Source organism: Drosophila subpulchrella, chromosome 2R (genome assembly GCF_014743375.2).
Source record: "Drosophila subpulchrella strain 33 F10 #4 breed RU33 chromosome 2R, RU_Dsub_v1.1 Primary Assembly, whole genome shotgun sequence".
In the NCBI taxonomy this organism is placed as follows: domain Eukaryota; kingdom Metazoa; phylum Arthropoda; class Insecta; order Diptera; family Drosophilidae; genus Drosophila; species Drosophila subpulchrella.
Window position 1 is genome coordinate 3784697 of NC_050611.1, and position 18080 is coordinate 3802776.

General features: G+C 41.5%; 11 protein-coding genes and 1 pseudogene across 11 annotated transcripts; 10 read left to right on the forward strand and 2 right to left on the reverse strand.

Annotated features, from left to right (window-relative positions):
- The first annotated feature begins 255 nt into the window (after positions 1 to 255).
- On the forward strand, positions 256 to 1046 carry LOC119551547 (glutathione S-transferase 1-like). Its single transcript, XM_037860941.1, has one exon. It carries the CDS (start codon positions 289 to 291, stop codon positions 958 to 960), a length of 672 nt encoding a protein of 223 aa, XP_037716869.1. The 5' UTR covers positions 256 to 288; the 3' UTR covers positions 961 to 1046.
- Positions 1047 to 1917: 871 nt separating this feature from the next.
- On the forward strand, positions 1918 to 2892 carry LOC119551555 (glutathione S-transferase 1). The gene has a single exon (XM_037860951.1). It carries the CDS (start codon positions 1943 to 1945, stop codon positions 2492 to 2494), a length of 552 nt encoding a protein of 183 aa, XP_037716879.1. The 5' UTR covers positions 1918 to 1942; the 3' UTR covers positions 2495 to 2892.
- A 338-nt stretch (positions 2893 to 3230) lies between these two features.
- LOC119551552 (glutathione S-transferase 1-1-like) lies at positions 3231 to 3992 on the forward strand. The gene has a single exon (XM_037860947.1). The coding sequence runs from the start codon at positions 3283 to 3285 to the stop codon at positions 3943 to 3945; it is 663 nt and encodes a 220-aa protein (XP_037716875.1). The 5' UTR covers positions 3231 to 3282; the 3' UTR covers positions 3946 to 3992.
- An 876-nt stretch (positions 3993 to 4868) lies between these two features.
- Positions 4869 to 5933, forward strand: LOC119549543 (annotated as a pseudogene).
- Positions 5914 to 6770, forward strand: LOC119551554 (glutathione S-transferase 1-like). Its single transcript, XM_037860949.1, has one exon. It carries the CDS (start codon positions 5956 to 5958, stop codon positions 6613 to 6615), a length of 660 nt encoding a protein of 219 aa, XP_037716877.1. The 5' UTR covers positions 5914 to 5955; the 3' UTR covers positions 6616 to 6770.
- A 524-nt stretch (positions 6771 to 7294) lies between these two features.
- LOC119551550 (glutathione S-transferase 1) lies at positions 7295 to 8121 on the forward strand. The gene has a single exon (XM_037860945.1). The coding sequence runs from the start codon at positions 7306 to 7308 to the stop codon at positions 7972 to 7974; it is 669 nt and encodes a 222-aa protein (XP_037716873.1). The 5' UTR covers positions 7295 to 7305; the 3' UTR covers positions 7975 to 8121.
- Positions 8122 to 9352: 1231 nt separating this feature from the next.
- Positions 9353 to 10103, forward strand: LOC119551548 (glutathione S-transferase 1). Its single transcript, XM_037860943.1, has one exon. The coding sequence runs from the start codon at positions 9390 to 9392 to the stop codon at positions 10056 to 10058; it is 669 nt and encodes a 222-aa protein (XP_037716871.1). The 5' UTR covers positions 9353 to 9389; the 3' UTR covers positions 10059 to 10103.
- Positions 10104 to 10178: 75 nt separating this feature from the next.
- On the forward strand, positions 10179 to 11018 carry LOC119551549 (glutathione S-transferase 1-like). Its single transcript, XM_037860944.1, has one exon. The coding sequence runs from the start codon at positions 10332 to 10334 to the stop codon at positions 10998 to 11000; it is 669 nt and encodes a 222-aa protein (XP_037716872.1). The 5' UTR covers positions 10179 to 10331; the 3' UTR covers positions 11001 to 11018.
- A 147-nt stretch (positions 11019 to 11165) lies between these two features.
- On the forward strand, positions 11166 to 11926 carry LOC119551551 (glutathione S-transferase 1-like). The gene has a single exon (XM_037860946.1). It carries the CDS (start codon positions 11201 to 11203, stop codon positions 11867 to 11869), a length of 669 nt encoding a protein of 222 aa, XP_037716874.1. The 5' UTR covers positions 11166 to 11200; the 3' UTR covers positions 11870 to 11926.
- A 144-nt stretch (positions 11927 to 12070) lies between these two features.
- LOC119551553 (glutathione S-transferase 1-like) lies at positions 12071 to 12814 on the reverse strand. The gene has a single exon (XM_037860948.1). The coding sequence runs from the start codon at positions 12792 to 12794 to the stop codon at positions 12132 to 12134; it is 663 nt and encodes a 220-aa protein (XP_037716876.1). The 5' UTR covers positions 12795 to 12814; the 3' UTR covers positions 12071 to 12131.
- A 2033-nt stretch (positions 12815 to 14847) lies between these two features.
- LOC119551940 (glutathione S-transferase 1) lies at positions 14848 to 15636 on the forward strand. Its single transcript, XM_037861601.1, has one exon. The coding sequence runs from the start codon at positions 14891 to 14893 to the stop codon at positions 15554 to 15556; it is 666 nt and encodes a 221-aa protein (XP_037717529.1). The 5' UTR covers positions 14848 to 14890; the 3' UTR covers positions 15557 to 15636.
- On the reverse strand, positions 15600 to 17568 carry LOC119551939 (protein immune deficiency). The gene is made up of 2 exons (XM_037861599.1): positions 16795 to 17568; positions 15600 to 16133 (listed from the first exon to the last, which is right to left on the reverse strand). Exons 1-2 carry the CDS (start codon positions 17455 to 17457, stop codon positions 15972 to 15974), a joined length of 825 nt encoding a protein of 274 aa, XP_037717527.1. The 5' UTR covers positions 17458 to 17568; the 3' UTR covers positions 15600 to 15971.
- Between the last annotated feature and the right edge of the window lie 512 nt (positions 17569 to 18080).

Genomic DNA, 18080 nt, shown 5'->3' on the forward strand with positions numbered 1-18080 from the left:
AGTTAGCATGACTTTCAGATGTTTGTTTTAATTTATCAGCATTTTAAAGAGACTGCTATCTGCCACTTTAAGACGTCCTGATAATATATATAAAATAGCAAATAGCAAATAATGGTGAGCAAAGAAATAATAACTTTGAATCAAACAAACAAACAAAAGTGAGAGCTTTTATCTTTACATTCCAAAATGCGAGAGAGTAAGGTAAAAGCTTTTTATACCTAGAGGTATAAAAAGTGTATGGGGAGAATATGAGCAGTAATATAATCATTTTCAGTTAAGCAACACAACATGTCGAGCTCGGGAATCGTACTGTATGGAACGGACCTAAGTCCCTGTGTGAGGACTGTTCGACTGACTCTCAAGGCGCTTAATTTGGACTACGAGTTCAAGGAGGTGGATCTTCAGAAGGGAGAGCAGATGAGCGAGGATTACTTGAAGAAGAATCCCCAGCACACGGTGCCAGTACTAGATGACAATGGAACTTTCCTCTGGGATTCCCACGCCATCGCCGCCTACTTGGTAGACAAGTACGCCAAGTCCGACGAGCTGTATCCCAAGGATCTGATCAAGCGGGCGATCATTAACCAGCGTCTTTTCTTCGAGGCCAGCGTAACCTATCCAGGATTGGCCAACATAGTCGCTCCCTTCTGGTTTCGTGGTGTTACTGAAGTGCCTCAGGAAAAACTGGACACGGTACATCGGGGTCTTAAGTTGCTGGAGACCTTCTTGGCCAGCGACCCATATCTGGTGGGTGATTCCCTGACCCTGGCCGACCTGGTCAGCGGACCCACAGTGAGCGCTCTTCGCGCTGCCGTCGACATCGAACCATCGGAGTATCCCAAGGTCACCTCCTGGCTGGATCGTCTCAATCAGATACCCTACTATAAGGAAATCAACGAGGGTCCGGTTCAGGGATACGTCGCTTTCCTTCGCAGCCAGTGGACAAAGTTGGGTGTCTAAATATGTAATCGACTAAAGAAAAAGCCAAAACCAAAAATATATATCATTGCATTTTCAATTTAATCGCTTTTAAGCTTGCATGTACATTTTAATTAATCAGTTGTTATTAAATTCTAAATGTTTTATTAAGAAGAAGCTACAAGAGTTTTTATTTATTTATGCTTTATTTCATAATAAGTTTGTTTTAAATTTATCTGTCGAAATATTTTAGATGATAAATACATACGTAGTACGGATAGCAAACATTTTCGTTTGTAGGTACTGTGATAATGGTTAATTAACTCTTATCTTGTTGTCTGGGAACCCGTTCAAAGCGTTCGTTATATTTATACCCGTTATTCGTAGACCAAAAGGGTGTACTAGATTCGACGAAAAATATGTAATAGGTGGAAGGATACATATTCTTGATCAGGGTCCCTAGCCATGTCTGTCTTTCCGTCCGTAAAAGCGCTGAGAACTAAACTAATCTAAACTATAAAAGCTACAATGTTGGGACTTGGAAAGCAGATAACTGAGGCTCTTGCGCAGCGTAAGATTATTTCAGAAGGTTGCAACGCCCATAATCGCCAATAACGCTAGAACCAATCAGATTTTTTAATATAATTTTGTTTTGATAATCAATTCCGGCCGTCGTCTATACCGATCCTTCTTATTTAACTACTTTTTATACCCGTTACTCGTACACCCAAAAAAAAAATCGTCATCAATATGCCATTATTTAGGTGTCAATGTGATACTATTGAGTGTCAAAAAATCTTTGATACGTAGAACATCAAATTGACCCTAATATAGGATCACTTTGCCACTTGAAAAAAGTTTTCTACAAAAAAGCTTTCTTGTCACAAAAAAGCATTTTGCCGCTTGCTCAAAAAATATAGGCGTGGCTCAGAGTGCTAGCGCATTGTTTTTGTTTGTTTTAGACATCTGTATGCTCGTTATTATGGGGTTTCAGTGGAACTTGAGTCTTCTTTGTGATCGCATCATGACGGGTATTTTAGTGTTGTATGGCACGGATATAAGTCCGCCAGTCCGGGCTTGTAAGCTGACTTTGAGAGCCCTGAACTTGGACTACGAATACAAGGAAATGGATCTTCTAGCCGGAGAGCATTTCCATGAAGAGTTTCTCAAAAAGAACCCTCAACACACGGTGCCGCTCCTCGATGATAATGGATCCCTCATCTGGGACTCACATGCCATCGTTTGCTACCTGGTGGACAAGTACGCCAAATCGGATGAGCTTTATCCCAGGGATCTAGTGAAGCGGGCTCAAGTCGATCAGCGATTGTTCTTTGATGCGAGTATCTTATTCATGTCCCTGCGGAATGTTAGTATTCCCTATTTTCTTCACCAAGTAAATCTGGTGCCCAAGGAGAAGTTAGATAACATTAAAGATGCCTACGGACACTTGGAGACCTTTCTTGGAGATAATCCCTATCTGAATGGAACCACTGTTACTCTGGCTGATTTCTGTTGTGGAGCTACTGCCTCTTCACTGGCCGCTGTTCTCGAACTGGAAATACATAGAACTGCTTAGACCCAACCTAAAATTAGAGCAATAGTAGGTTGCAACGCATTATATAATTGTATAATGAACAAATATTTTCAAAAACATAAAGTCAAATAAACAAATAGAAGATAATATTTGAGCATCATTTTGTTTCTTCAACGTAACTTAAAGTTTATGCTGATGTATTTCCAATTGTCTTAAACCCATTCCCCTATTCTAAATAATGAATTGCCAAATTTTGAAAGCCCCTATACGGTAGAATTTTTATGACGCTTTACCCAGGTTTATAATATATCGAATACGTTGCCGTTTCTTACTTAAAGCAAAATATTAAATGGAAATATGCTTAAGTTTGTTCATTTGATTGTTTGTGAGAAAAAAGAGAGAAAATAAAAAGTAATAATGAATTTGTATGAATTGTATAACTTTTAAAAATTAAATACTGCTCCTTTTAAGGTTCCCAAAACTGCTGATTCATTATTTTACGATGTGTCGCTCGATAAACAAGTTATTGGCCCCTAGTTATTGGCCCCTAGTTATTGGCCCCTGTTATTATTAGAAATACTTAAATATTGAACCAAAAGAGAAAAAAAAGCTCTCTTACGTCAAGAGAGTGTTGTGAAATACACAGTTCAAGCCAGTGAGCTCAGCGATATAGGTGTGGGTTCCAAACACAATGTTTAGGTTAAACTGCAGAGTCATCACAACGTTGCAAAGCTCTCTTAATTCAAGAGAACTGGCTAGTGGCTATATAAAGCCCAATCGGTCATACTGTTTCTTAAACATTTACCAGCCAGACCCGAAACACCTAAGATATGGGAAAACTTACGCTCTACGGAATCGATGGAAGTCCTCCAGTCCGCTCGGTGCGCCTCACCTTGGCCGCCCTGGGTTTGGAATACGAGTACAAGATCGTCAACCTGCCGGAGAAGGAGCACTTAAAGCCGGAATTCCTTAAAATTAATCCACTGCATACGGTGCCCGCCATAGATGACGATGGTTTCTACCTGGCCGATAGCCATGCCATCAACTCCTACCTGGTGAGCAAGTATGGCAAGGATGATTCTCTGTACCCCAAGGATCTGAAGAAGCGAGCCATTGTCGATCAGCGTCTGCACTACGACTCCGGTGTGGTCACGTCCACCGGAACAGCTATTACTTTCCCGCTCTTCTGGCAGAACCAGTCGGAGATTCCACAGGCCAAAATCGATGCCCTGGAAGGTGTGTACAAGACCCTGAATCTGTTCCTGGAAAGTGGCGACTACCTGGCTGGAGACAACCTGACCATTGCCGATTTCCACATCACTGCCGCCATAACCGGCTTTGTGGTGTTCCTGCCAGTGGATGCCACCAAGTATCCCAAACTTGCTGCCTGGATCGAGCGCATCAAGGAGCTGCCCTACTACGAGAAGGCCAACGGCATCCCGGCTACCCAAATCATCGAGTTCATCAAGAGCAAAAACTTTACTATTGTCTAAGAAATCTTCTAACATACTCAAAATAAATTATTAAAAATAAACACAAACCTACTTGACTTCTGTAGCCCTTTTTATCAGTCAAAACCTGTTTGGTAACTATAGATAAGAGAAACTATTGGTCATATGTGCAATCTATTCTTAAACAGGCTGCCGGGGACAAACAAGATTAACTTGTAAAAGCTGTCAAATCAAAAAACAGTTTATTATTTTTTTGGAGAAACGTTCATCGACAAGGTATGAATATTTTATTGTTTAGAAAAACAAATCAACATATAAGATGTCGCATTAGTTTTTCTGTTGTTTACAAGTTAAGATCAAGAGAATGTTTTTTTTCTGAGATTTAAGAGTTGATTTCTCTGAAATTGTTTTCAATATAAGATTTGGCTTCTCAGTAAAACTTTAAATCAAGAAATCATTTTGCATGCTTTGAAAAATGATTTTCATAAATGAAAAATTTCTACAAGCGATTATAAAGGTACACGTCCATACGTCGGTTCTATAACTCAACATTATCTGTAAATTAAACTCGTGTGCGATTGTCACAAGTTTTGTATCGTATTGAAGTTTTTGTTTGAATTCTTATGTTGACTAATATATCAACAGTACTATAATCAATATGCCTTGTAATGGTTCTTTTTCGATTGTAGTGCTTACTGCGACAAAATACAAGTTTTGTAATTAACCTATGTATAATCAATGCGTAAAGAGTAGGAGGCAAGAGCTTTAGAAGTCCAAAAAATGTTAATTGTTAAAGCTCTCTAACGTCAGAGGTACCCAACACCTGTTCGTGTATTCGAAGAGCACAAAATTATTGGCTGATGTCATCGTATTGGGTTTTCTGGGGTTTTCTGAAAATCTCTCTTAACTTAAGAGAGCTCCCCGTCTATAAAAAACCGCAAAGTTTTGGAGCATTTCATAGAGTTATGAGCTCAGTTTTAGTCAGGAAAATCAAATACAAAACAGGACGATGGGAAAACTTATTCTATGCGGGACTGACGCAAGTCCTTCGGTTCCTTAATTCCTGGGGTGTGGGATTCGAATACAAGATCGCACTCTGATGACCGGACGCACCTAAAGCCGTAAAATCTTAAGATCAACCCACTTCACACTATTCCGACTTTGGAGCACGATGGTTTCTATATAAACGATAGCAATGCCATCAATGCCTACCTAGTGAGCAAATATGGCAAGGACGATTCTCTGTATCTGCAAAAGTGGGCCATCGTGGATCAGGTGATCTTAGGATCTCCGCTCCTTTGAAAGAGGGTAAAACAGAGATCCCTACGGCCAGGTTGTGTCTACAAGACACTTGACTTATTCCTGGAAAGCAACGACTTCCTTGCCAGAAAGAACTTAAGCATCGCCGATTGTCTTCCGTGATGTGGATGCCACGAAATACCCCAAACTGGGGGGATGGGCTCAGCGCATCAAGAAGTTGTTATACTACGAGGAAGCCAATGGATCACGATTGTGTAAGTCAATGTGTAGAACTTTATTTTCCTAATAAACTATAATTAGTTTTGATTTTTTACATATTTTGATTTTTACTTATTTTGATTTTAAGCTTTAGAAATATATTAAGCAGTGCTGAAATATCTTCAACTGAACAATTCTATACTTATTAATTTTATTAAGAGAATAAGCATTTTAAGTAATACGCGGAGATATCGCAGACAAGAATTATCAACTTTTTCCGTAACAGGAAAACAAGAATATATCTAATAGCATAGTTTGTTTAAAAATGTAAAAAAGACGGCGCCTTGATATGTTTACAATAACTCCCCCACACCCAATAACTTTTCATCAGAACTTTCAATTCAATAGTAATCACTCCGCGGGACGGAGAGTACTTTGGACTATGGCCCCACCCAGGATCATCTTACAAGTTCTTTGGAAGTGGCGTGGATGCATTGAATCCGCACCCTTTCGAAGCCGTCAAGAACGTATATAAACTTCGGCAAGCCCTGGAGTCAGTATCATTTCGCTGATATCACTGTTTGAGCTTGGACCATGTCTGGTATTGTGCTTTACGGATTGGACATTAGTCCTCCAGTAAGATCCTGCCAGCTGACACTGCGAGCCCTGGATTTGGAGTACGAGTTCAAGGAAGTGGACCTGCTGGCAGGGGAGCATCGCAAGGAGGAGTTCCTCAAGAAGAACCCCCAGCACACCATTCCGCTGCTCGATGATAATGGGGTCCTTGTGTGGGACTCACATGCCATCGTTTGCTATCTGGTGGGCAAGTATGCCAAGACGGATGAGCTCTATCCCAAGGATCTGGTGAAGCGGGCGCTGGTTGATCAGCGTCTGTACTTCGATGCCAGTGTTCTGTTCATGGCCCTTCGGAACATCTGTGCTCCCTATTTCTACAATAATGTCACGGAGATTTCCCGGGAGAAGGCCGATAATGTACGGGATGGCTATGGACATTTGGAGACCTTCCTGGGGGACAATCCCTACGTAGCCGGCGACACCCTCACCGTTGCGGACTTTTGCTGTGCTGCCACGGCCTCTTCCTTGCCAGCTTTTATCCAGCTGGAGGCCGACAAGTATCCGAAGGTCACCGCCTGGCTGGAGCGCCTCCAGGAGCTTCCCTATTACGAGGAGGCCAATGGGGCTGGGGCCAAGAAGTACGTGGACTTGCTGAAGGACCAGCTGACCCTTCTCTAAGCAGTCTTTCCCACAATTACCGAGTGCGTTGCTGCATCAATTTTTAATTCTTAGCTAATTAAAGAAAGTTGTTGACAAACGTTGGGCATTGTCCACACTCGCAGAAAAAATTAGGGAAGCTAAAATGAAATAAATGAAAAATGAGTACATGAAAATAGTTGTATACAACTTTTAATACTTTGAAATCTAAATTCAGGGACGTAGATAGGTTTTTGAGGGACGTTTCCTGGGTGCTGATCCTTCAAAATGGAAGAGAAAGCTTTTCCTAAAAAGCCACTTATGGCATCGGTGTTTAGTGCTAGAGGTTGCCATGAACTCTGTAAATTAATCCAGTCAATTAGTCAAAACTTAAGAAAGTGTCATGCATAAGGCCATTATTATTTAATTTTCTTGATTTAAAAACATGAGTTCCTTATCGATTATTATTTTCTATTTTTAAATTAGTTCTTAAAGTAAAAGTTCTCAGAAAACCATTCCTTAACCACATTAAATTTCTAATTTTAAGTGTAAATAATTGAATTTCAGAAAATTTCCAGGGTGCGTGGCTTTAAGGGTTCTGCAGGTAATGTAGTTGGAGTGGGCGGAGTTAATTAAATATCCATGGCCAGATTGACGGTTCCCATGCCCCGTAGGTTGGTATAAATTCGTCCTGGAACGGCACTCACCACTCACTTGAGAAACCACAGGAGAATGGGTAAGATATCGCTATACGGCTTGGACGCCAGTCCGCCCACTCGGGCTTGTCTGCTCACCCTGAAGGCTCTGGATCTGCCCTTCGAGTATGTGTTTGTCAATCTGTTCGAGAAGGAGAACTTCAGCGAGGATTACTCGAAGAAGAACCCGCAGCACACGGTGCCACTCCTGCAGGACGATGATGCCTGCATCTGGGAGTCCCATGCCATCATGGCCTATCTGGTGGACAAGTATGGGGCAACCGATGAGCTGTATCCGAAGGATCTCCTCCAGCGGGCCAAGGTGGACCAGCTGATGCATTTCGAGTCGGGCGTTGTCTTCGAGGCCGCCCTTAGGAGACTCACCCGGCCGGTGCTCTTCAATGGCGAGTCCACCTTACCCCGAAACCAGGTTGACCACATCAACCAGATCTACGACTTTTTGGAGTCCTTTCTCGATGATCACGATTACTTGGCCGGCGACCAACTTACCATAGCCGACTTCAGCCTCGTCTCGACCATCACCTCGATTGGTGTTTTCCTAGAGCTGGATCTGGCCAAGTATCCTAGGATTGCAGCCTGGCTGGAGAGGCTCAAGGAGCTGCCCTACTACGAGGAGGCCAACGGCAGCGGAGCCGCCCAGTATGTCGAGCTCATGAGGTCCAAGAACTTTACCATTGTGCCTTAGAGAAAGGTCCTAACCTATGTTAACAAATGCAAAAACAACCATAAACACAAAAATAAGAATCGTAAAGCTCATTAGCAGTTGGAAATATCTTCACAAAGATTTTTAGCTCTACCTAATCCAATAAAATAATTAAAGCACTCCCTTAAATGTATTGTTTCAACTGTATGGGGACAATTAATACCTGAACGTGATACAATCTCACTGTCGATAAGGGTGGGCCAGAAGATCAATCACTAAAAGTGTCAAGTATCAATCACTAAAAGTGATCACTTAAAAAAATACATACAAGTTTAAAGTAATGTATTAAATAAATTGACTTCTAAAATGGGTTGTCTGTTGGAAATGTTATTTGGCTTTAGAAGTTTGTAGGCAATTTATAAAATATAAGCTGCGAAAATACACAGAAAGAAAAAAATCTAGAACATAGTTCTTGAACTAAGAACATTGAGAACATTCGTTCTTAAGAATCGTGTAGGCAAAATGTTCTTTAGTTAAAGCACATTTAAAAATAAATTCTAAAAATTTAGCTTTTAATTAATAAATGCTTATCTTAATAACTTTATTTTGACTCAAAAGCAATTAAGTTTTGATAAATGTACTACTGACGGTATTTATCCCTGAGTTGTTTAGATAAACATTGTGATATATCACTAGGATTCGCAAACTCAATCCAAAATTTCCTGCTTATTAAGTTAGCAGGAAGGTATAATTGGATTTATGTTGTTTTATAAAGAAACGGTTATCTGATAGTGGAGGCACTCGTTTAAATTCGGTGGAACTACAATACACGTTTAAAATGATCGATGTTCATTGTACCCAAGTTCAATAAAATTATGCTGAAATATGTGAAGTACAAATTACATAAACATGCGTACATTTAATGCCTGATATCAAACATTTTCGAGGCCTTTCTATTTTATTACCCTCCATCAGCATGACTTGTAATTTCTCATCCATCTGCTGAGTGCCTTTTATTTATTTACTTGTTGTGAGACAAACAAAATTGATAGGCTCTTATCACGTGAAGCTTATCGCTTTACTATATATATGATTCATGTAGTGCTCTCTGGTGTTGTCGTAAAAAGCTCTTTAAATGATTTTATAAACTCCAGATGTTGGGATAGGTTAAAAACTAAATTATCAAGTTGAGACCACGGGTTAATAACCCCGGTTTTAATATTTAAGTATACTATTTTTTAGAATATGATCCAAGAACAAGTTTTGCTCACACAAGTATATACTTACTATTTGACTTTACTAACATATATACCTGCATACCTTCAAAATGGCATTATAGATATTTTCTCGTCAACAAATCTCTCTTAGGCTTTCTCTTTCAATGACCCAAAGCCCCATGAACGAGCTGGCCCACAGCTTTCAACGATCAGTTGTGAACGAGACCCCACTGCGACAAGATGGTTAAATTGACTTTATACGGCTTAGATCTCAGCCCACCAGTTCGCGCTGTAAAACTAACTTTGGCCGCTCTTAATCTGCCCTATGAATATGTAAACGTTGACATCTTGGCTCGGAAGCATCTTTCTTCGGACTTCGTGGAGAAGAACCCGCAACATACGGTGCCCACTTTGGAGGATGATGGTCACTTCATCTGGGACTCCCACGCAATCATCGCCTACCTGGTCTCTAAGTACGCTGATTCCGATGCTCTTTACCCGAAAGATCTACTCCAGCGCGCTGTTGTGGATCAGCGGCTGCACTTTGAATCGGGCGTGGTCTTTGCCAATGGAATTCGAAGCATTTCCAAGCCTGTGATTTTCCTTGGACAGACCAAGGTTCCAAAGGAGCGATACGATGCCATTATCGAGATCTACGACTTTGTGGAGACCTTCCTCAAGGGAAAGGATTACATTGCTGGGGATCAACTGACCATTGCCGACTTCAGTCTCGTCTCATCGGTTTCTTCCCTTGTGGCTTTTGTGGACTTGGACCCAATCAAATATGCCAGGATCAGCGCTTGGGTCAAACGGCTGGAACAGCTTCCCTACTACGAGGAGGCCAATGGAAAGGGTGCCCGCCAGGTGGTGGCATTGATCAAAAAGACCAACTTCACTTTCGAATCCTAATATTTACATTTTGTAATTGAATAATAATAATAATTGTTCTAAAAATATAAAGAACTTTCTGGATTACAGTTTTTCAAAGTGATATAGCTGTATTTATTATTGTGAAATTGACTTTAGCACTGAATTAAAACAAGAGAGAAGAGAACGATAGCCGGCTATTACCAGCTTTCTTATCTTCTTCTCTTGTTACAATCAGTCTCTTTCAGAATGCAATAAATATACTATCTCTCGGGTCTGTAAGTTCAGTTGAAGAAAGCACCTCACAGCGACAAGATGGGCAAGTTGATTCTGTATGGTTTGGAGGCGAGTCCACCAGTTCGTGCCGCCAAATTGACTTTGGCCGCCCTGGATGTGCCCTACGAATTCGTGGAAGTCAACACCCTGGCCAAGGAGAACCTCTCTGAGGCGTTCCTGAAGAAGAATCCCCAGCACACGGTGCCCACTCTGGAGGACGATGGCCACTTTCTCTGGGACTCACATGCGATCATTGCCTATCTGGTGTCCAAATACGGAAAGACCGACAGTCTCTACCCGAAGGATCTCCTCCAGCGGGCTGTGGTGGATCAGCGATTGCATTTCGAGTCCGGTGTGATCTTCGCCAACGGTCTGAGAAGCATTACCAAGCCGCTTTTCTCCGCTGGCCAGACTAAGATCCCCAAAGAGCGATACGATGCGATCATCGAGATCTACGACTTCCTAGAGACCTTCCTCGGTGATAATGATTATATTGCTGGTGGTCAGTTGACGATTGCCGACTTTAGTATCATCTCGACTGTGACCTCCCTGGAGGCCTTTGTGGAGCTGGACTCGGCGAAATACCCCAAGGTCTCTGCCTGGATCAAGAGACTGCAACAGCTTCCCTACTACGAGGAGGCCAACGGCAATGGAGCTCGGGTATTCGGATCCTTCATCAAGAAGACTAATTTTACATTCTCAACTTAATACTTTTTTAATATATGCCGTTTATGCAGAGTTAGTAAGACAAAAATAATAAAAAGAAAGTATAATAAGAGAGCATCAAGCTTTTTATCTGACCCTCTTGTGGAAATGTGCCTCTTAAATCATTCTCTTTCAAAATTAAATAAATATTCTGACTGTTGGCACTGTAGGTTCAGTTATAGAGGAAGCCTCTTAGAGACAAAATGTCCAAGTTGATTCTTTATGGCACTGAGGCTAGTCCCCCAGTTCGGGCTGCAAAACTGACCTTGGCCGCCCTTGACGTGCCCTACGAATACGTGAAAATAAACACCCTGGCCAAGGAAACCCTTTCCCCGGAGTTCCTCAGGAAAAATCCCCAGCACACGGTGCCCACTTTGGAGGACGATGGGCACTTCATCTGGGACTCCCATGCAATAAGTGCCTATCTGGTGTCCAAGTATGGCAAGAGCGACAGTCTCTACCCGAAGGACCTCCTCCAAAGGGCTGTGGTGGATCAGCGACTGCACTTCGAGTCGGGAGTGGTTTTTGTCGGCGCGCTGAGAAGCATCACCAAGCCACTTTTCGCCTCTGGCCAGACTACGATTCCCAAAGAGCGTTACGATGCCGTCATAGAGATCTATGACTTTGTAGAGACTTTCCTTACTGGGCACGATTACATTGCCGGCAATCAGTTAACAATTGCGGACTTTAGCCTCATCACATCAATCACTGCGCTGGCCGTATTTGTGAACATTGATCCAGTAAAATATTCAAAAATCACTGCCTGGATCAAGAAGCTAGAAGAACTACCTTATTTTGAAGAGGCCAATGGCAAGGGTGCCCGCGAATTGGTGGCCCTCCTCAAGAAATTCAATGTTACCATCGCATCTTAATATTATTTCCTGCGTTAAACAGCTTTTATGTTACTAATATAAATAAAATATTACCCTTAAAACGATTTGAAAATAAAATTGCCTTTAGATAGTTATTGCCAAAATAACAGCCATTTTAAAAAAGTCAAGGAAACTAAAGGGTATCTGATAGTTGAGACTTTAGTGTTCCTTTATGTTCATACAAATGGTAAACAAGTCGTGTGGTTTTGGCAATATTTTTAATAATTTATTTCGAGTAACATAGTCAGAGTGTTTCAGACCCTTAGACAATTGTAAAGTTCTTGCTCTTGATGAACGCGATGAATTGGGCAGCCCGGTTTCCATTGGCCGCCTTGTAGTAGGGCAGCTCCTTGATGCGCTCGATCCAGGCAGCAAGTTTGGGATACTTGGTGGCATCCACTGGCAGGAACACCAGAAAGCCAGTTAGGGCGGCAGTGATGTGGAAATCGGCAATGGTCAGGTTGTCTCCAGCCAGATAATCGCCACTTTCCAGGAACAGATTCAGGGACTTGTACACACCCTCCAGGGCATCGATTCTGGCCTGTGGAATCTCCGTCTTGTTCTCCCATAAGAGTGGGACTAAAATAGATTTTCCGGTGGAAGCGATGACACTGGAGTCGTAGTGCAGACGCTGATCGACAATGGCTCGCTTCTGTAGATCCTTGGGGTATAAGGAATCATCCTTGCCATACTTGCTCACCAGGTAGGAGTTGATGACATGGCTGTCGGTCAAAAAGAAACCGTCATCTTCCAGGACGGGCACAGTGTGCAACGGATTAATCTTAAGAAATTCTGGGGTTAGGTGCTCCTTCTCCAGAAGGTTGACGATCTTGTAGTGGAATTCCAAGCCCAAAGCGTTCAAGGTGAGGAACACCGAGCGGACTGGAGGACTTCCGTCAATTCCGTAAAGCGTAAGTTTTCCCATATCGTGGTTATTTCGAGACTGGCAAGATACTGTTCTGAACAGTTCGAGTTTGGGCTTTATATAGGCTCTAGACGGTTCTCTTCAATTAAGAGAGCTTTGCAACGTTGTGGTGACTCTGCAGTTTAACCAACACCTTGGGTTTTGAACCCAAATATCACTGATATACACTACATATTTCACAATACTCTTTTGACATAAGAGAGATTAAGGAAGCTCTTTTGGAACAACATTAAAGCACTTCTAAATATTACTCATCATTTTGGGATTTTGGGAACCAAAACAATTCACTGTGAACGGCATTCCACATAGTGACGAATCGCACCGGGAGAGTGCGCGAGACTACTTTGATTATAACGCCGCAGAAATAAAAATCTGCATGACTGTGACGAAGCATGTCATACTCCGATCGAAAGGTATTTTTATTTTCTTAAAATTTTGGTAATTAGACCTTTCAGTAGTCTAAAAAATAGAAAGTATAAAAAAACGAAGCAGCCGATCGCATATTTATTTTAATTTTTATACCCTTTACTTAATGAGTAAAAGGAATATCCTATAAATTCGACGGAAAGTAAGTAACAGGATAAAGGAAGCGTTTCCGACCGCATAATGTATATATGTATATGCTAGCTTCTCGATCATGTCCGTCTGTCAGTCCGTCCGTGTAAGTACTAAGGTCTCGGAAACTATAAAAGCTAGAAAGTTGGGATTTGGCATGCAGCCCATACTAACGCCCATAAAACCAAAACTTTTCGAGCGCCCACTGTTTTGGGGAGTTTGTAATTTCAATAGTTCAAATCGCAGCGGCCGTGTGTGAAATCTTGCGAACAGTCGCTTTGCTGCTTGCATATCTCCATCTCCCTAGCACTCCCCTGTGCTAAGTAAAGGGTACCTGATAGTCGAGGCCACCGACTACCACCCTTGTTTTATTTTTCTGTGCTGGGCAAAACTATAAATGATTTTTACGTTCGGTATACAAGAATTACCAAACCTTCTAACACATGTAGTTCATTAAAATATATTGTTCTCTGGCAAAATTCATTTGTAATTTCAAATACAAACAAGAAAGGAAGTTAACTTCGGCAAGCCGAAGTTTGTATACCCTTGCAGCTTTAATTATTAAATTTAAAAATACAAAAAATGATATTCCCAATAGCTTAAGATAATATGTCAAAAATCACCGAAGCTTTAATTTGTTTCATATTATTTTCCCACCAATTTTCCGATCGTTCCTATGGCAGCTATATGATATAGTCGTCCGATTTCGATAAAATTTATTTCGAAATTCAAAACTAATTAAAAAATGTTATTTCCAAACTTAGGAGGTTATATGCTAAAAAACACCAAATATATAAATTTTTTTACATTTTTTTTGGATTATTCCTATGGGAGCTATAAGATATAGTTGTCCGATCCGGCTGGTTCCGACTTATATACTACCTGCAAAACTTTTGGGAAAGTTTCAGCCAGATAGCTTTAAAACTGAGAGACTAGTTTGCGTAGAAACGGACGGACAGACGGACATGGCTAGTCTAGTCATGCTGATCAAGAATACATATACTTTATGGGGTCGGAAACGTCTCCATCACTGCGTTGCAAACTTCTGACTGAAATCAATATACCCTCTGCAAGGGTATACAAAATCGATTGTTAAAAACTTCCGAACTTTGTCGAAACTATTTTTTCTTAGAAGTGGATGACCATATAGGTTAAAGAATTTTCCACTAAACTCTGATAAAGAATCAAATAATCAAATATGATAAGCTGAAACACCTGCCATTTTATAAAGTGCCCTATCAAACACTTTTAAAAATTATACTATATCAACCCCTGTTATATTAACTGAAAATAGTGACAGGAGATATGTCTTTCAAACAAGCAGATCTTCATTAAATATAGTATATTCAAATAAATAATATGTCAATCAGGCAGAAACTTAATTACATCGGCCAGTGGGAATGGAAAAGCTTTGAATAGCTATGTGATGTATAATAATATATGGAATTAATTTAATCGCTCGTTGCTCGATCGTTAAGAGCGATAGAAGCAGCTTGTTTAGTTTCTATTCGACAGCTGGAGCGAGCAGTCACCTGAAAACGATGGGAAAATTAGTACTATACGGTGTAGAGGCAAGTCCGCCGGTACGGGCCTGTAAATTGACCCTGGACGCTTTGGGCCTTCAGTACGAGTATAAGCTGGTGAACCTGCTGGCCGGGGAAAATAGGAGCAAGGAGTTCACCTTGAAGAACCCGCAACACACGGTGCCCATGCTGGAAGACGACGGCAAGTGTATCTGGGAGAGCCATGCCATTTGCGCCTACCTAGTGAGACGTTACGCCAAGGATGATGCCTTGTATCCCAAGGATTACTTCAAACGTGCTCTTGTGGATCAGCGTCTGCACTTCGAGTCGGGCGTATTGTTTCAGGGCTGCATTCGGAACATAGCCGCTCCGTTGTTCTACAAAAACGAGACAGAGGTTCAGCGCTTCAAGATCGATGCAATCTACGAGGCCTATGATTTCTTGGAGCTGTTCATCGGGAATCAGCCGTACCTCTGCGGTACGGGCATAACCATCGCCGACTACAGTATTGTCTCCTCGGTAACCAGTCTAGTGGGTTTGGCCCCCATCGATGAGAAGCGCTATCCCAAGTTGAGTGGTTGGCTAAACAGGATGGCCGCCCAACCCAATTACCAGTCACTCAACGGAAACGGCGCACAGATGTTAGTCGACATGTTCACCTCGAAGATCACGAAAATTGTGTAACTTTGTTCTCTAGCTTAAAGGTTAGAAATGAGATTGTCGCTGATTACGTAACAATAAAGCTTATATTTGTATACACCTTACAAAAATGCTTCAAAATGCTAACTCCAAGTGCTGGTGTCCTTTTCGACATAGATATCACATCTTAAAGATAAAACTGGTGTAGGAATAGTAAATGAAATCATCTAGGCACTTATTCGAAGGGTCGGATTAATAAAACAAATATTGCACACATATCGCCTCATGTTCTTCTCTCTCCACCGCTCGATGTCGTTCAGCAAAGGCCACTGTGGATCTGGCAATCGTCGGTTGGGCTACCTTCCCAGTCTCCACCCTCTCGCAAGCTTAAACATCGAGAGGCTGCTCCGAATGCATCGTTTTCGTTCTGGAATCGTTGCTGAAGAGTCCTACTCACTGGCTAGCTGTTCGTCTTGCGCTTCTCCAGTGCCTTCCAAACCAGTTTCATGCGCTGCACACAGTCGCGATGCTGGGACTCCCACAGCAGCGTAGTGAGACGTCCGACGGTGGCTACACCGTCCTCCGAGCTCCGAACCCACTGCAGCAGCAACTGGTAAATCACCTGAAAAGGGAAAGCAAGTGTTAATTTGATGGTTTTAGTCATGCTTTTGAAATTTTCCAACTTGAACTTGGGGTAGTTTTTAAATCATTTAAAAATTCTGCCGTCTCCCTTAAACTTTACTATAATGTAACTTTAGTGTCTACCGACCTGCAATCTAATCTCATCCATACAAGTAATCATATATTAAATAGAAGCAGTATCAGTAGAAGGGAATTTAAGTATTATATAAAATACAAAACATCCTACAATGTAAGCTTATTTTTAATATTTTGATTAATGATGTTCCATTTTAGCTATAATGCGATATTTGGAAGTAGTACTGCTAGGCTCTACATTTATAATTTACTTTCAGATTTTATCTCAATTTTTGGACTTTGTTTTATAATATCCAAACAAATAAAATTAAGAGTGTTAGTGGAAACTGAGTCATGAATTTTAGAAAATTAATTAAAGCAGATGCGTCACAAAAGTCTAATGCTTTGCATATCCGTTAAGAACATGATTAAAAAGTTTGGTTTATTTCAATTTTACCCATTGGAATAGAGGATAAAGTGTTGATCAAAAGTCAGTTGAATACTATCTCTATTGGTGGGAATACGATTTAAATTAAGTTGGATCAGTTTCAAGTTAGAAAAGTTGGAGAGTACTTCAAAAGCCTCACCTCTCTGATATTGCCGTGCATTTGGTGATCGATAATGGCCTGATCGATCTGACCCTCCGACTGGCCCAGGTCTCGCATCACCTGCTTCCATCCCTCGCCCAGATGTGTGGACACCACGTCGAGCAAACGGACATCCGGCTCCTCCTGCGACTGCATCATGGTCACAATGCTAACCGTTTTGCGTGTCCCATGGCTCCGCGGCTTGCCCTCGGGTGAGGCAAGTGGCTCCTCCGCGGCACAGGTGCTTCCCTTTCGCGAGCTGCTGGCGCTCAGGTTCTGGTTGATGTTGTAGACGGAGCCGAAGTGCAGGTTACTAGCATTCGAGAAGTTCATGACCACCTGTTGCTGGGCGCTGTGCACGTTCATAGTGTTGTTTGTTTGGGCGTTGCTCAGGGTTCCCGGGATGTTGGCAGACTGCACCATGTCCATGGAGTTGTAGTTGGGATCGCTGAGCTCGCGCAGCACGGACTCTGTGAGATCCGCGGAGGCGGTGGGCGTGCCAGTGGAGGATGACAGCGCCAGGGCTCCGCTGTTGTTGTTATCTGGCTCGCTGTCGTCCACGGGCGCTGCGTCCTTTTCCAGACGGCCCTCGTTTGCCGTTGGATTCTGGGCTGCCTCCTTCCCGCCAAAGATTGTGGGCAACAGATTCTTGAGCTTCGACATGCTGCTCGTTGATAACCCGACGCTATGAATGTGTTTCGTCTCCGGAAATTCCACAGATTGGGGAGTTTTCTGCCTTTGTGATTCTTCTTTGCGATTTGGTGGTGGCAGGCCAGTGATGGCACTGTCTATCGATAGCCCCATCCGATGGCTGCTGATGAGCGCTAAATTAATCGAATAGTTTAGTACGACAAAGAGTTTTATTTGAAAATATAGATTAAAAAGCTTTTATTGCAATGGGTATAATGAAGAACCATGTTCTGCAAATAATTCCAATTTAGTAGTATTGGTATTTTACAATTGTGGGTTACTTAATATAAGACATTCTATCTTTATTTTTAGTTTTTTAACTTTATTATTATTCTTATCCTAGCTCTACGAGACAAGTCTTATAAGTCGTATTTTATCAAGAGAAAAATGAAATATTTAATTAGCACACGATATAATGCACGCACATTTCTTAACATACGTATGTTTTATTAAATATTTCTTGTTTTTGAATGATCCAAAATTATTATTCTGTAAAATTATTAATATAATATTAATTTTATGTTGTGGTTTTAAATTAAATTAAATTAAATTAAATTAAGGTGTTTATTTTTGTAGGGGGTGAACAATGTACCTTT

What these genes read in the sequence shown, in the direction of transcription:
- LOC119551547 (XM_037860941.1), top strand. Translation starts at nt 289, where the DNA reads ATGTCGAGCTCGGGAATCGTACTGTATGGAACGGACCTAAGTCCCTGT.
- LOC119551555 (XM_037860951.1), top strand. Translation starts at nt 1,943, where the DNA reads ATGACGGGTATTTTAGTGTTGTATGGCACGGATATAAGTCCGCCAGTC.
- LOC119551552 (XM_037860947.1), top strand. Translation starts at nt 3,283, where the DNA reads ATGGGAAAACTTACGCTCTACGGAATCGATGGAAGTCCTCCAGTCCGC.
- LOC119551554 (XM_037860949.1), top strand. Translation starts at nt 5,956, where the DNA reads ATGTCTGGTATTGTGCTTTACGGATTGGACATTAGTCCTCCAGTAAGA.
- LOC119551550 (XM_037860945.1), top strand. Translation starts at nt 7,306, where the DNA reads ATGGGTAAGATATCGCTATACGGCTTGGACGCCAGTCCGCCCACTCGG.
- LOC119551548 (XM_037860943.1), top strand. Translation starts at nt 9,390, where the DNA reads ATGGTTAAATTGACTTTATACGGCTTAGATCTCAGCCCACCAGTTCGC.
- LOC119551549 (XM_037860944.1), top strand. Translation starts at nt 10,332, where the DNA reads ATGGGCAAGTTGATTCTGTATGGTTTGGAGGCGAGTCCACCAGTTCGT.
- LOC119551551 (XM_037860946.1), top strand. Translation starts at nt 11,201, where the DNA reads ATGTCCAAGTTGATTCTTTATGGCACTGAGGCTAGTCCCCCAGTTCGG.
- LOC119551553 (XM_037860948.1), bottom strand. Translation starts at nt 12,794, where the DNA reads ATGGGAAAACTTACGCTTTACGGAATTGACGGAAGTCCTCCAGTCCGC.
- LOC119551940 (XM_037861601.1), top strand. Translation starts at nt 14,891, where the DNA reads ATGGGAAAATTAGTACTATACGGTGTAGAGGCAAGTCCGCCGGTACGG.
- LOC119551939 (XM_037861599.1), bottom strand. Translation starts at nt 17,457, where the DNA reads ATGTCGAAGCTCAAGAATCTGTTGCCCACAATCTTTGGCGGGAAGGAG. An exon ending in TGCACGGCAATATCAGAGAG is followed by an intron (nt 16,134 to 16,794) that starts GTGAGGCTTTTG and finishes TTCCCTTTTCAG; the next exon opens with GTGATTTACCAGTTGCTGCT.